Raw genomic sequence first — 16,933 nt, 5'->3', positions numbered from 1 at the left:
ATCAAAGTTGAAACTTTATTGCTGGAACAGCACAGCAGGTCAGGCAGCATCCAGGGAACAGGAGATTCGACGTTTCGGGCACAGGCCCTTCTTCAGGAATCTGCAGACCTCACTTTCTCCTCAAAGATTTCAACCTACTGCGAATCCTCTTACAAGGATGCCTTCCTTGAAGAAGCTCTCTGCCATCTCCAGCATCTGCAGACCTCACTTTCTCCTCGAAGAGAACATCCTTGTAAACCTTTTCTGAACCCTTGCAAGTTTCACAACATCTTTCTGATAGGGAGGAGACCAGAATTTCACACAATGTTCAAACAGTGGCTTAACCAATGTCTTGTACAGCTGTAACATAATCTCCTGTTTTCTCCCTTTCCATTGGCCTGAAATAGCCTTTGAATCTTTAATGTGCTACCTTGCCCAATAATCCAATACCATCATCTCCACCAAGTCCATCAGCACAAATGTCTTTTCCAAAACAAATTCTGGCTGCTTTTTATTCCCTACAGCTTGATGTTTCCTCTGGATCTAAAGGACCCTCGTCCATCCTTGCATCAACTGATTTTCATAATCGGAAATCATAGAATGATACAGTACAGAAGACAGCCTTCAGCTCATTGACACTGTACTGTCTTGTCAAAGCAACTTTGTCTACATTGGGCCCACACTCCAGCACTTGGTCCATCATCTTGAATGTTGTGATGTTTCAAGTGGCTCATTGGAGAGAGACAGGGAAATATTCTGGAATGTAAGCATTACAGCAAGCCTGTCATCTCTCAGAATCCAGACAGTTCAGATAGAGGCCATTTGGCCCATCGAGTCTGCACTAACCCTCCAAACTGCATCCAACTCTGACCCACCTTATCTCTGTAACCCCACATTTCCCAAGGCCAATCCACTTTAACCTGCACATCTTTGTGACTGTGGGAGGAAACCGGAGCAAACCCGCGCAGACAGTCGCCTGAAGGTGGGATCAAATCTGGGTCCCTGGCGCTGTGAGGCAGCAGTGCTAACCACTGAGCCACCGGGTCACCCCTTCAGGCTTTTTCAAAAATAATGGTTACAAGGTGTGGGTGTGGCTGGATGGGCCAGCATTTATTGCCCATCCCTAATTGCCCTGAGTCAGTGGCTTCGTTGACCTGCTGCAGCTGTGAGGGGACCAGGTGGGATGCACTGACCATGCTGTGAGGAAGTGAGTTCTGGGAATTTGACCCAGCAACAGAGAGGGAACACGATATACTTCCACACCATCGGCACGCAGCAAGTTTCAGATTTGCAGAATCCGCAATATTTAACTTTTGTTTCTCCCCCCCCCCCAGGACAAGTTTTCTTTTTAAAGTCTTTCTTGGGTTGTGGGTGCCACTGACAAGGCCAGTATTTGTTGGTCATCCCTAATTGCCCCCCGAACTGAGTGCCTCATTCGGCTATTTCAGAGGGCAGATGAGAGTCAACCATGATTGCTGTGAGGTTGGAGTCGCATGTAGGCCAGACCAGATAAGGACGGCGGATTTCCTTCCCTCAGAGACATTTACAGGAGTTTGCCCAACACAGTAACTGTGAATATTGTCCTCTCACAGTGTTCCAACACCTCAACTTTAAAATTCACCTCGTTACTTTAAAATCCCTCCATGTTCCTAACCCCTCCTTAGTTCCGTTTAATCTCATCCATCCCAAAATCTATCCACGGTAACCGTGACACCTTCAGCTTGAACATTCCTATTTTCACCACTCTGGCAGCTGCCTGGATCCTAAACTCTGGAATTCCCTCCCTAAAGGTCTTCAAACTCCCCATCCTCCTTAACACTGGCCCCCTTTGACCAGGCATTTCGTCACCAGTCCTAGTATCTCCTTACGTGGCTCAGTGTTCAATTGGATGTTTTGCGACATTAAAAGCACTATAATAAATGCAAGTTGTTGTTGCATTTTGACAATACCGTACTGACATATTGTAGGTCAGCAGGACAACCCAAACACAAGATGAAAACCTGCACATTATTCTCCAGGATTGACCAGGAAGAGAGGAATCCTACACAAATAGTCAGAATGAACACTACCGGCAGCGTCGCTCCAGTAAGCTCCCTTCTCACTCACCAGCAACTCCTCCAGTGGCTGCTGAAATGCCAAAGTATCCACTCGAAGGAAGGTTCATATCCTTCACTTCTGTGCACAATTCGTAGCTCTCGTCGAGATCAGTCTGGCCCATATTTAAGTGTACCTGCAGGGGGCGCCAGGGGGAGGAAAATGATCAGCAATGTAGCAGAACAGAGACTGGATCTGTTTCTGCCTGGAGGATTAGATTAGATTAGATTCCCTACAGTGTGGAAACAGGCCCTTCAACCCAACAAGTCCACACCAACCTCCGAAGAGTAACCCACCCAGACCCATTTCCCTCTGACTAATGCACCTAACACTATGGGCAATTTAGCATGGCCAATTCACCTGACCTGCACATCTTTGGACTATGGGAGGAAACCGGAGCAAACCCACGCAGACACGGGGAGAATGTGCAAACTCCACACTGACAGTTGCCCAAGGCCAGAACCGAACCTGGGACCCTGGTGCTGAGGCAGCAGTACTAACCACTGAGTCACCGTGCCGCCCTGAGGATGCAGCATCACATTCAAAAGACAGATAACAGTCAGGGTCCTCCCTCTACAAACCGCTGGGAGATATACTTAGAAATCAATGATTTACTTAGAGAACAAAATTCCAGAAGCCAACCAATAAAATTTAAAGACATCTCCAATGGAACATGCTAAGTTGGCTGTGGAAGAAAAGCAAAATTGGAACAAAGCAGAGAGAAAAAATTGTCAAACGATAATAATTGAGAATCAACAACATGAGATTGGACAATTATCCACGAGCTATTCTCCTCCTCCAGCACCCCAACATTCCTCAAACAGTCTAACCCTGTCGTATACCAGATATTAGATTCCCTACAGTATGGAAATAAGCCCTTCAGCCCAACAAGTCCACACCGACCGTCCGAAGAGTGACCCATTCAGACCCATTCTCTTACCCTATATTTACCCGACTAATGCACCTAACACTGTGGGCAATATAGCATGGCCAATTCACCTGACCTGCACATCTTTTGATTGTGGGAGGAAACCGGAGCACCCGGAGGAAACCCACACAAACACAGGGAGAATGTGCAAACTCCACAGACAGTCGCCCACGGCAGGAATCGAACCTGGGTCCCTGGCGCTGTGAGGCAGCAGTGCTAACCACTGAGCCACCGTGCTGCCCATAGATAAATACTACAGCTCAACACAGGGTGAGCCAGGAAGAACAAATGGGGATGAAGAAATTCTAGAAAGAAAGAGGAGTACTCAAGACTAGGGCAAAACCTGATAGAATCATCAAACAAATCTATAAAGTTACACTTGAATAAAAGTCAGACTGTATTACAAGTACTTACCTGTAATGTCTTCTGGTAATACCTTACTCTGATTCTCACAGCGTGATAGATGTTGCGATAATCACGGAAACAGGAGCCCAAGGTCTGGCTTCCTCCGTCACTGTAATTTGGATAAAAACACAAATGGGTCCAACCAGTTACTGTTTTATTAAACAGGTACAAAGTAGACAATTCATAACATTAAAAAAGGAGATTTCCGGCTTCAAAATTATATGACAAACATGAAGTAGCAAGTTAATGGACTATTTTGGAACATTCAGAAAGTCCAACTCTCTTGGATTGAAAGGAAAAATAAAAGTTAGAATCTGATGTAGAAAATTTAAGAGGCAAGGTACTCATAAAGCAGCATGGCAAGCTTTCAAGTGAATTCTAGTAATAATGGACAAGAGCCAAGATAATTACCACAAAAGCCTCAGTTTTGCAGTGAAGCCAGTTCATTTGGATCCCAAAGGAACCTGATCTTGTGCCACCCCATCTACGAATAACTCCAGCCGCAAATTATCTCCAAGTCTCTCAGAACTGACCAAGTTGAATAGGAAGGGTTTGGAGGGATAATGGGCCAGGTGCTGGCAGGTGGGACTAGATTGGGTTGGGATATCTGGTCGGCATGGACGGGTTGGAGTGAAGGGTCTGTTTCCATGCTATACATCTCTACGACACTATAAGTGACCCTTCAGTGATAATGCCAATCATTAATAGGAAGACAGCATCCCAACATCACCTTGAACAAGCAGAGTCAGCAACAACTCCCACTTATACAACATCTTTAAAAAATACCAAGATGCTTCATGATTAAATTTGATAAATGGGCAGATAATTAACGCTTGCTATGATACCCACACTCAAGAAAAACCTGGAACAATTAAGGTTTGACATTAAAAGCTTAATGTTACAAAATAAAACAAGAATTATTCCTCTGGAATAGTTAGAATGTGAGACATTAACCAAGGCATCGCTCCTTAACCAGAGAGTCTGGAAACAGACCCTTCAGTCCAACTTGTCCATGTCGACTAAGTTTCCCAAACAAAACTAGTCCCATGTGCCTGTAGTTGGCCAATATCCCTCAAAACCTTTCCTATTGATGTACCTGTTCAAATTCCTTTTAAATGTTGTAAGTGTACTCACAAAGTGGCAAATTACGAAGAAAGGAAAAAATGAGCCAAGTATTCACTTCCATACAAGCTTTGAAAGTCACTTCTTTCCTTATCCATTCAAACAAGCATCGGTTTTCTAAATTCGATTAGAGGGAAGCTTACAAATAACACTTTGTCAGTCTCCAACATAAAATAAACTTGAGGCATCAAGTTGCCTTTCAGCCTCAAGTGCAAAACGCTGATTTGAGTTTCGAAAACAACTCAAGTTCACCCCACAAATGAAATGAAAACTTACTTCAAGTGATCATATGTAAGACGTCCATCATTTCCTACCACAAGGATGGCTGGATTGTTCATCTAAGAAACAACATAAGCAACATTAGGAGGAGGTTGAAATAGCCCTTCATTCGAGGAGGAATTTACTGCAGTTGCTGGAATCTGTACTGAAAACAACAAATACTGGATCTCAGTGGGTCAGGCAGCATCCATGGAGAGACAGCAAGCTTACGTTTCCAATCAAGATGACTTTTCATCAGAGCTTTAGCTAGAGTCAGAGTCATCCGGCACGGAAGCAGACCCTTCGGTCCAACCAGTCTATATCAAACATAATCCCAAACTAAACTAGTCCCACCTGCCTGCTCCTGGCCCACATCATTCCAAACCTTTCCTATTCACGTATCTACCCAAATGTCTGTTAGATGTTGTAATTGTATCCACATCTAACACTTTCTCAGGAAGTTCATTCCACACATGAACCACCCTCTGTGTAAACAATTTGCTTATGTCTTTTTTAAAAATCTCTCTTCTCTCACCTTAAAAATGTGCCCACTCGTCTTAGAATCCCCCATCTTAGGGAAAAAGAGCACAACCATTAACCCTATCTATACCTCTCATTATTTTATAAACTTCTATCAGATCGCCTCTCAACCTCCTACGCTCTGGTGAAAAAAGTCTCAGCCTTACTTTCTAACTCAAACCTTCCATACATCCTGAGATTAGATTAGATTACTTACAGTGTGGAAACAGGCCCTTCAGCCCAACAAGTCCACACCGACCCGCCGAAGCGCAACCTACCCATACCCCTACATGTACCCCTTTTTACCTAACACTACGGGCAATTTAGCATGGCCAATTCACCTGACCTGCACATCTTTGGACTGTGGGAGGTAACCAGAGCACCCGGAGGAAACCCATGCAGACACGGGGAGAATGTGCAAACTCCACACAGTCAGTCGCCTGAGGCGGGAATTGAACTCGGGTCTCTGGCGCTGTGAAGCAGCAGTGCTAACCACTGTGCCACCGTGCCGCCCCACAGTGTACAAAATGATTAGGGGTTTAGATAGGGTTGACTGTGAGAATCTTTTTCCATGTATGGAGTCAGCTATTACAAGGGGGCATAGATTTAAATTAAGGGGGGGTAAGTATAGGACAGATGTTAGGGGTAGGTTCTTTACTCAGCGAGTCGTGAGTTCATGGAATGCCCTGCCAGTAGCAGTGGTGGACTCTCCCTCATTATGGACATTTAAGCGGGCATTGGATAGGCATATGGAGGATAGTGGGCTAGTGTAGGTTAGGTGGGCTTGGATCGGCGCAACATTGAGGGCCGAAGGGCCTGTACTGCGCTGTATTCTTCTATGTTCTATGTTCTATCCTGGAGAAGCTCTTCTGAAAACCCACTTCAGCTTAACAATATCCTTCTTATAACTGGGTGACCAGACCTGGGCACAGTTCTCCAGAAGAGGCCTCACCAATGACCTTCAATCTTTCGGATTTGCCAGGATTCAATTGGAGTTTGCACCAAAATTACAGCAGGATTCTAAACGCTGTGGATTCATCAGAGAATTGATGAAAGTGACTTTTTGTTGTCTCCGTATCTCAGGTGAGAAAGAGCCCACCAGAGGCTGATTAGCAGCTGTAAAGACACACTCTTCAACTCAATTACAGAGGCAACAGCACCATTGTGCAATCTTACGATCGGAACACACCACTAACAAGTAGTGCTGAAAATCCATCATTGCTGAAACCCTAGGGGGTTGTAGCACTTTTCGTAATATCATCAAGGCAATGTCATCCATTATCAAAGTTGATGTCAAAGCAAACCTGAGCTGCAGTAATGGGAATCCTGAAACAACCATCAGTTGTTGTAAAGACCCATCCGGTTCATTAATGTCCTTTAGGGAAAAATATCTGCCATCCTTACCCAGTCTGGCCTATAGGTGATTCTAGATCCACAGGTAAGTGGCTGAGTTTTAAATGCCCTCTGAAATGGCCAACCTAACTTCCCAGTCACCACCCATTTTAATTCCCCTTCCCACTCCCTTTCCGACATGCCCATCCTCGGCTTCCTCCACTGCCACAGTGAATCAGACCACAAATTGGAGGTACAACACCTCATCTTCTGCCTGGGCAGCCTACAGTCTGGAGGACTCAAAGTTGAGTTTTCCAATGTCAAATAACCTTCCCACCCATCCCCCACCCCCTCCTCCCTTCCATTCCTCTGACTGACCCTTCCTTCCAGCCACCAATTGGATTCATTCCTCCTATTGACCAACCAGGACATACCAACCACCCCTATTCACCTATCACTACCTCACCATGCTGACCCTCTCCCCACGCATAACAGCACCCCTCCTTTATATCCCTATCCCCACCTCCATTCCTGAAGAAGGGTTATACCCGAAACATTGATTTCACCTCCTGACGCTGCCTGGCTTGCTGTGTTCTTCCAGCCTCCTGCTTGTCTACTCTGAAATGGCCTGGCAAACCACTCAGTTCATGGACAATTAGCAATAGGAAATAAATGCCAGCCTTAACAGCAATAATCACATAAGAATATTTTTTTAAAAACAGAATGGGAACACTGAATTCTAATTTTGACAGGATAATCAAAAACAACTTGAATGCATATAGGGCTGCAAAGATTGCAGACATTATTCAAGATGACCCTATTGTAGCAGTCATTCTGATTTAAAGCAAAACAATGATTGTCATTAACTTCAAACTTTCACGTACGCACTTTACTCAAGCAGCACCACCTTTCTGACTTACCTTGCCGTCATTGTCGTATGTGTCAAGGAAGATGCCAACTCCATCCCAGTGATCAACTGCGCCATAAACCGGCCCTGTCGGTCCCTTTTCTCTGGTATACCATATGGCCTGTGATAACAGGAAAGGATTGAGCATCTGCCCATATAGGTGGATTCACATTATACATCACAATTTGTGTCTGCCTTTGCTGATAAAGCAGGTTCACACCATTTGTATTGTGGAACCTTGCATGTTCAGCACTCTCTCCCAACAAGCATGGGGGGGATACTAAGGGAGGAGAATAAAAAGTCGCCTTAGTCTATCCACTGGGGCACAGAGAGCAGACACAGAGGTTGGAGATGAGATTGCCTCTTCCGCTAATGCTAGTTCACATCGTGAGCATGAGCAAACAAACTCTAAAGGATGTGGCACCACTTTAATTTATTCAAGGTGCAATAAAATGTACAAAGTTCGCAGGGTTCTGAAGATTGGATTACGCACAATATTAAATAAGGTCATCACACAAACAGTTGTCAATATTAAAGCATCTTATTTTCAATGATAATACTTTGGAGTTATGTTTACTTATTAAAGAGTTGAATCAATTACTGTCAATGGCATTTTAAAAACACAATGAACTTTGCTTTTGTTAAAACAAGGGTCATTTGGAAAACTGATTTAGGTGCGTTCTCCTAAGCATTGTATGTAGAACGATGGCAAACTTAAACTGACAGGATTTATTGTGAGTTGAAGTATATTCACCATCACAACTGCATACTTCTTACAATTATGTGAAACAATTGGAGATATAACTCAAAACTGTAAATTCATAAAAGACACAAACTGGAGTCAAAATCTGAAGTAATAGGCTAAACAGCCGACACCCTTAGAACCAGATGAAACATGAATGATGGGCAAAAGGTTGATAGAAAGATGGCATAAGATCCCTCAAGAGAGAGAGGGATTCACTGCGTGTCCCTTACTCATAGTTCACCGCGATAGATTTCAAGATTTCATCACCATCTTGAATCCTTTTCAGCTCAACATTTGATTGGGTAGGAGGAGTGCTCAATCATCCACTCATTCAGGAATGCATTTGTGCGTGCAGAAAGTAAGTTACCTTAAACTGCTTCTCAACCCGGTTCCTGTGACATTAGCAAAGGGTATGAATTAAAGTGTTTGTTTTACTTTTGTATAATACACCATCCACAGTCAAGTGCTTAACCCATTTTAGGAGAGCCGTGTTCCGTAATACAATGCAAACAAAGTCATGGGTGTGGGGGAGTAAAAACACCAACTATTCAGAGAATTCGTAGACACCAAATCTCCCAGTAAGACAGCAGCAAAATAAGATGCTCCTCTGCTCTGCCCATTTGTTTCCTTCTGTTCTGCCTCTTTCCTCCATCAACCCCAGCCACCCGGCCTCTGGAACATTGGCGCCAACGGGCAGTGCCCTGTGCGGAGTGTGGCAACCAGTGGCCTGGAGTGGAGCATGACAGCAGACAGCAATCAGACCAGGTGGAGGCCCCCTGTGTTGGTTTGCTGCAGAGAGGCACTGAGATGTTTATCTTGTAACTTGGCTTGTTTTTCTGGCCGATGGTTATACTGTGCATAGCTCAATCTAACTTTGTTTTTCTTCATTCCTCTATTTTGTCACAGAGCAGGTACAAAGGTACCCAGGTACAATATGATGGCACGGTAGTAGTGGCTTATAAAAACCTTTCACTGTACTCATTTGCGTACGTGACAATAAAGCCAATTCAATTCAAAATTGAGAATGTTTTGAGCAATTGTTTAAGTCTAGTCACGGACTCCCTTTGCATCAGGTGACAATAAGTTGTTTGTATCTCATGGACATCGAGGAAACTCTTACAGAGATTATGTTTGGTAATAAAGGAAAAACACACCAATCCATCAGCTCCAATTCTGTTCCTGCCACTTATCCGAAATGAAACTTCTATTTCCCAGTTCTCAAACGCTGCATTACTCTTGGTCCAAACTGATCCACTTTGGCTTTTCATTGAGGGAACAACTCGAATGCGTTCAGAGCTGGGAAGGGCATCTGAAAAGGAATAAAAGCAAATGGTCACTGCTCCTTACCTTAAAACTAATACGTTATACAAAGAAGGGTGACTGGTGACATTTGCCTAACTGGTTCAAAATTTAATAGTTTAGAATGCAACTTGATGCAGTGAACATAAATATAGTGGCATAGTTGTAACATCACAGTACCAATAACTCAGGAGGCCAGGCTAATGATCTTGGACAAGGAGTCAAATCCCGTCATGACAACTGACAGAATTCAAAATCAAAAGTAATAAATAAATCTGAATTGAAAGTCAGTCTTAAGAATCGTGACTATATTGGGTGGTCGCAAAAATCCATCCTGTTCACTGATATCCTTTGGGGAAGGAAATCTGCCATTCTTAAGTCGTCCGGCCTACATGTGACTCCAGACCCGAAGCAACATGGTCATCTCTTAACCACCCTCTGGAAAGGTCCAGCAGGCAACTCAGTCATTGGTATCAAACTGATACAGGAATGTCAAACTGCATGGGTTGCAGTTCGAGAAATCAATTCGCTATTACCTTCAGAGACAAAAACAGAAATTGCCGGAAAAGCTCAGCAGGTCCGGCAGCATCAGTGGAGAGAAATCAGAGTCAACATTTTGAGTCAAGTGCAGTTCAGGAAGGGTCCCTGGACCTGAAAAGTTAACTCTGATTTCTCTCCACAGATGCTGCCAAACCTGCTGAGTTTTTCCAGCAATTTCTGTTTTTGTCCCCAATTTACAGCATCTGCAGTTCTCTCAATTTTTATTTACATTGACCTTCTTAAGGATAATTAGGGGCAGGCATTAAATGCTGGCTTGCCTGCTGAGACATAAATTCTATTGAAGAATGAAAATGTAGTTTACTAGTTCAATCCCTGATAAGGCCCTTTGTAGTTACTGGTATCTTGAACTAAGATGTTACATCAATATTGCCATGGCGACACAATGGATCAGCCTGCTTTTAAATGGACCTTGAGGCTATAATCTTATCACTTACCCCAGGCTCAGTCTGCAATCAGGCTGCATTTCACAGCACACAAGGTTTCATTAAGACAACAGAGCAGGTATTTTGGCAAAATAAAAACTTTCCACTCACTGTCAAGTAGCTCTTTTGAAAGAAAAGTTCCAGGTCACCAATTATAGAGTCTACAATTTGGCTTGTCTATCACCGCGATAGATGGAAAGATGAAAACAGTAAAATTGATGAGCCTTTGGCAGGTTAAAACATACACTTCGGGCATGTCACTCAAACACACATGAACACACAGAAGATGACAACTAAGAGATGCCAGAGAAACGAAAGCAGAGATCCGGTGCACGCACAATGGATCGAAAGGCCTCCTATTCTACCATGATAATTCTGTGACTCCATGTATACCAACCTGAGTTTCGGAGCCACAAGGTCATGTTGCAGCTGTACAAAACTCTGGTGTGGCCGCACTTGGAGTATTGTGTACAGTTCTGGTCACCGCATTATAGGAAGAATGTGGAAGCTTTGGAAAAGATTCAGAGGAGATTTACTAGGATGTTGCCTGGTATGGAAGGAAGATCTTATGAGGAAAGGCAGAGGGACTTGAGGCTGTTGTCATTAGAGAGAAGAAGGTTGAGAGGTGACTTAAATGAGACATACAAGATAATCAGAGGGTTAGGTAGGGTGGACAGTGAGAGCCTTTTTCTTCGGATGGTGATGGCTTGCATGAGGGAACATAGCTTTAAATTGAAGGGTGATAGTTATAGGACTGATGGCAAAGGTCATTTCTTTACTCAGAGTAGGAGAGGTGTGCAATGCCCTGCCTGCAATAATAGTAGACTCGCCAACTTTAAGGGCATTTAAATGGTCATTGGATAAAAATATGGATGAAAATGGAATAGTGCAGGTTATATTGGCTTCAGATTGGTTTCACAGGTCAGCACAATATTGAGCGCCGAAGGGCCTGTATTGCAATGTAATGTTCTAACTATCCTGCTGCGAAGAGCACTAATGATATAAGCACTACTGTCAGAAAGTTACCCAACATCTCTTCCTTAGGCAACACCAGCATCGTTGCTTGACTGGTAATGGTGTTGGAAGATTACTTCCCATTCATTTTTAATTTTTAAAAAAGTTGGTTTGTCAAATGAGAACAATGATGACATATAAATGGCACAATTGTGCTTGTATAAAAGTTTACTTCAGTAGCAGCAGTGAAGAAAATAGGCATCTATTTCTACAGCACCTCTCATGATATCTCAATGTACTTAACACACAGTGACGTACTTCTGAACCATGATCGCTGGGCTACAGTAAACCGAGCAGCCAATGTTGACACAGCAAGGCCTCGAACAGCCTCTGTTAACAGTGACAATCAACGTCAAGATGAAAGATAAATGTTGATCAGGACTCACAAGAGAACCATCAACACAACCACCTCCCCCATCCCCAACCACAGCTGCCCCTCTCACTCTGCTATTCTTCAAAATAATGGTACAAGATGTTTTATCCCCAAAGTAAAGTCAGTTCATTTGTCACGGAGCTAGTGAGGACTGCAGATTCTGGTAAGTCAGAGTCGATAAAGTGTGGAGCTGGAAAAAGCGCAACAGGTCAAGCAGCAAAGGACCGGTGTCCTGGCCCTGAAACATTGACTCTGCTGCTCCTCTGATGCCACTTGACCTGCTGTGCTTTTTCCAGCTCCACACTTTATTGACTCTTTATTTAACAGAAAGGCAGAAACTCTGATATAAAAGCAACGATGATTTTATAACTTGCAAGAACAATGCCACTGCTAACACCCAGGTAGAATTTGCTCCTAAAAGCAAAAGCTCAGGACTCAACGCTGACAGAGAATCTTTGAAACTTTCCCCAATGGGAGTAAACTGGTTTTAAGATGTAGTAAATAAGTGAGTTAATGAGTTAGCCCAGCCATCATCAGCTGCTTCATCAATGACCTGCCTTCCACCATAAGGTCAGAAGTGGGAGTATTCACTGACAACTGCACAACGTTCAGTAGCATTTGCGACTCCTCAGATACTGAAACAGTCCATGGCCATCTCCAGCAAGTCATGGAGGCATTCAGGCCTGAATTGCAAAGTGGAAAGTTGCAGCACAAAAGCAGTAAGCAATGACAATCTGCAAGACGGCAGAATCTAACCATCTGATGCCGTCCACCATATTGACAATTTCCAATACCTCAGCCCTAACTGCCTCCTGTTCGCCATGGATGTCCAGTCCCTCTGCACCTTCACTCCCCATCATCCCCTCTCCATTTTGGAGATAAACTGTCCAGTGCCAACCGCTACAAAGCCACTGACTCCCATATCTAGGCTCACTATACCTCGTCACACCCCGCGACCTCCAAGGACTCTATCCCATTCCCCCAATTCCTTCACCAACAGCATACATATTCGGATGATGCTACTTTCTAAAACAGGGCCCTCAACCAAATCTGACCTATCACCCGTGCTTCCATCCTTGCCCCTTCCCATCAGTCACGACAGTATGATCGGGTTCCCATGGTCCTGACTTTTCATCCCACCAGCTACCGCATTGAAAAGGATCACTCTCCACCATTTCGGACAATTCCAGCTGAACATCACCACCAATCACATCATTCCCTCACTCCCCATCTGTATTTTGTAAGGATTGTTTCCTCTGGGACACCGTAGTCTATTCCTTCACTACCTACACCAACCCCTTCCCACCGAAGATGCAACACCTGCCCCTTCACCTCCTCCCTACTCACCATCCAAGGGCCTAAACAGTCTTTCCAGGTGAAGCAATATTTCACCGGTACCTCCTCCAATCTTATGTATTGTATTTGCTGCACCCAATGTGGCCTACTCTACACTGGAGAAACCAAACACAGACTGGGTGACCGCTTTACAGAACACCTTCCCATAGCCGGTCATCTTAACAGCGCCCTGCCCATGTGTCTGTCCTCAGCATGCTGCAGTGTTCCAGTGAATCACAGCACCAATTGGAGGAACAACACCTCATCTTCAGACGAGTCACTTCACAGCTTTTGGGCTTAATATAGAGTTCAACACCTTCACCTTGTGAACCCACCCCCATTCTTTTGCTTTCTTTTAGCTAACCTTGTTACATTCTCTGTCACCATGTCCTCTCTCCCCTCCCCCCACCCCAGTGGGACTGTCTGTTCCTGCCAGTCTGGCAGTTAGACACACCATTGTTCTTCCATTCTCACAATGCAATCACTTAATCTGCACTATTAACATCCTTTCTCCCCCAGAGCTCCACCACCCCCGCACTAATCGCATCAATGCTGCCCCCTCTAACTTCACATCAGCTCTGATGAAGAGTCACCTAGACTCAAAACATTAGCTTGTTCTCTCCCCATGGATGCTGCCTGACACACTGTGTTTTTTGTTTTCATATTCTAACCATCTCTCTTGACTATCATTGCCATAATTGAAACCTGCATTATTTTGGGGAGTTGCCATTGACCAGAAACTGAACTGGACCTGCCATATAAATGTCATACCTACATGAGCAGGAATCCTGCAGCAAGTAACTGAGCTCCTGACTCCCCAAAGCCTAATCATCAGCTACAAGGTACGAGTCAGGAGTGTGATAGAATACTTACCACTTGCCTGGATGGACATAGCTCCATTAACACTCAAGGAGCTGAACACCAAGAGTAAAGCAGACTGCTGGATTGACACACCATCCACCAAATTAAACATCCTATCCCTCTACAATCAACACACACCATCCACTAGGGGCACTGCAGCACCTCACCAAGGGTTCTCTTACAGCATCTGCCAAAAATTACAGCCTCCACCACACCACAAGTTCAAGGGGGTCAGCTAGTTCAGTTGGCTGGTTGTGATGCAGAGTGACCCATAATAGCGTGATTTCAATTCCTGAACAAGCTGAGGTTTCCGTGAGAGACTCCCCTTCCCAACTTCTCCAATCGCCTGAGGGGTGTTGACCTTCAGGTTAAACTACCACCAGTTGCCTCTCTCAATAAGAAACAGGAGTAAGGCCATCTGGCCCCTCGAGCCTGCTCCACCATTTAATAGAGTCATAGAAATGTACAGCATGGAAACAGACCCTTCGGTCCAACCTGTCCATGCCGACCAGATATCCAAACCCAATCTAGTCCCACCTGCCAGTACCCGGCCCATATCCCTCCAAACCCTTCCTATTCATATACCCATCCAAATGCCTCTTAAATGTTGCAATTGTACCAGCCTCGACCACTTCCTCTGGCAGCCCATTCCATACACGTACCACCCTCTGCATGAAAACATTGCCCCATAGGTCTCTTTCCCCTCTCACCATAAATCTATCCCCTCTAGTTCTGGACTCCCCAACCCCAGGGAAAAGACTTTGCCTATTTATCCTATCCATGCCCCTCATAAATTTGTAAACCTCTATAAGGTCACCCCTCATCCTCCGATGCTCCAGGGAAAACAGATCCAGCCTATTCAGCCTCTCCCTATAGCTCAAATCCTCCAATCCTGGCTACATCCCTGTAAATCTGATCTTTTCATGGACTCAGCTCCACTTACCAGCCCGGTCACCATAACCCTTAACTGTTCAAAAATCTACGTTTGCCTTAAAAAACACTCAATGAGGTGGCCTCAACTGCTTCACTGGGCAGGGAATTCCACAGATTCACAACCCTCTGGGTGAGGAAGTTCCTCCTCAACTCAGTCCAAAACCTGCTCCCCCTCATTTTGAGGTATGCCCCCAGGTCTCGAACAGCACTGTACCCCTGTAGATGTCCATACACCACAGGGACGGCAGCAGTTCAAGAAGGCAGCTCATGAGCACCTTCTAAAGGGCAACTAGAGATGGGCAATAAACCCAGACATCTATTCCTGATGAAGGGCTTTTGCCCGAAACATCGATTTTCCTGCTCCTCGGATGCTGCCTGACCTGCTGTGCTTTTCCAGCACCACTCTGATCTAAACCCCAGATGGTGACACCCCCACATTCTGAGAATAAAATGTTAAAAACAGATCAACCTCCAGAATGTACAAAGTTAAAAATCACACAACACCAGGTTATAGTCCAACAGGTTTAATTGGAAGCACTAGCTTTCGGAGCGACGCTCCTTCATCACCCTTCATCCCCAACCACCTGATGAAGGAGCAGCGCTCCGAAAGCTAGTGCTTCCAATTAAACCCATTGGACTATAACCTGGTGTTTGTGATTTTTAACTTTGTACACCCCAGTCCACCTCCAAATCCAGAATGTAAACTGCAGAGGCTGAATACCATCAGACTTCTGTACCTATGTTTGGTAGTCCACTAATATTTATCTGAATTCACATCATTTTAAGGCCAGGTTCATATCCGGGCCGTGTAATTTTATTCAGTATGGTAACAGCAATTTTCTAAAAGATAGAATGCCCCACACTACAGAATGAGAACTTTTGTACAGAAACAATGTGTAACTGATAGCCCCCACAGAGGTGTGCGGTGCACGTGTAAAAGAGACACCAGGTTTTAAGCAGCAGCTAATATTGAAAAGGAGGAAGATTTCATGAGGAAACTTCCTGGCCAGCAGTGTCACTGCAGAAAACTCACAGCAAGAGCTCAGAAAATTTAAAACAAACAACCCACCGTATGTCCGACCCTCAAACATTGTTTTGCTAGTTTTACTGCACACACCAGCACAAGTGGCTGCAGAGAGACACTGGAGAAGTAGTTTGTAAATGAGCTTGCAAAGTTTGGAATTTGCCCTTCCCCCGGGAAAGGTTTGTAGAACTTACTGCCGTGGTGGGTCCAAAAAGGGATGGTACCATCTTGCAGCACCAGGTGCGGACCTTTGAAGCTGTGCTTGTATTCGAAGCGGCGGTGGGCGCTCACTGGCTTCAGGCTGAGGATGGGAGCAGGGAGCCAGGCCAACAGGAGCAACACACACACAACCATCGTTCGCTCGCTCGCCCTCCACTGCGCCGCAAGCGCCACCGGTCCCACATGGGAGAGCTACTCGGCAGCAAGCCATTGGCTGCCGCTGCTTGGCTCAAGAGCCAACAAGCTCCCAAGTTAGTTCATTGCTCAGGGTCCCTTGCACTAACATAGGCTACATCCAGCTGTACCAAAATACATCGTTACCTAGAACCTCCTCTACAAAAGGTTCAAACTTGAAGTTATTTTTAAAACAATCCCCCCCCCAACACACACACATTTTCTAAATATAACTCTTTGAAATAACGTGGCAAATAGGACGAGACAAATTGCATCGGGGATATTAAAATATACTAGGATAGTCGAAGATTATAAATTTGCTTAGGTCTTTTCATAAAAGTTGCTTCTTCCCCCAATGATCTAATTTGCATTTATTCAACGGACAAGCTGGACCCGGGCTTAAAGGTCTTTCAGATCGTGAAATGAAAA

At 44.7% G+C, this 16,933-nt stretch overlaps 1 protein-coding gene across 1 annotated transcript in view; it reads right to left on the bottom strand.

Annotated features, from left to right (window-relative positions):
* The window catches only part of LOC122542490 (protein ERGIC-53-like), a 72,130-nt gene extending 55,552 nt beyond the window's left edge, over positions 1 to 16,578 (bottom strand). Inside the window, exons 1-6 of the mRNA XM_043680265.1 lie at positions 16,306 to 16,578; positions 9,444 to 9,598; positions 7,558 to 7,665; positions 4,805 to 4,866; positions 3,416 to 3,515; positions 2,086 to 2,209 (exon numbers count right to left, since the gene is read on the bottom strand). Coding sequence (XP_043536200.1) covers positions 2,086 to 2,209; positions 3,416 to 3,515; positions 4,805 to 4,866; positions 7,558 to 7,665; positions 9,444 to 9,598; positions 16,306 to 16,465 — 709 coding nt within the window. The 5' untranslated portion in view covers positions 16,466 to 16,578. The remainder of the gene's footprint in view (positions 1 to 2,085; positions 2,210 to 3,415; positions 3,516 to 4,804; positions 4,867 to 7,557; positions 7,666 to 9,443; positions 9,599 to 16,305) is intronic.
* Between the last annotated feature and the right edge of the window lie 355 nt (positions 16,579 to 16,933).

This window comes from Chiloscyllium plagiosum, chromosome 40 (assembly GCF_004010195.1).
Source record: "Chiloscyllium plagiosum isolate BGI_BamShark_2017 chromosome 40, ASM401019v2, whole genome shotgun sequence".
Taxonomy (NCBI): domain Eukaryota; kingdom Metazoa; phylum Chordata; class Chondrichthyes; order Orectolobiformes; family Hemiscylliidae; genus Chiloscyllium; species Chiloscyllium plagiosum.
The sequence above is the reverse complement of the archived record's forward strand: the minus strand, read 5'-3'. Positions and strand labels throughout refer to the sequence as shown.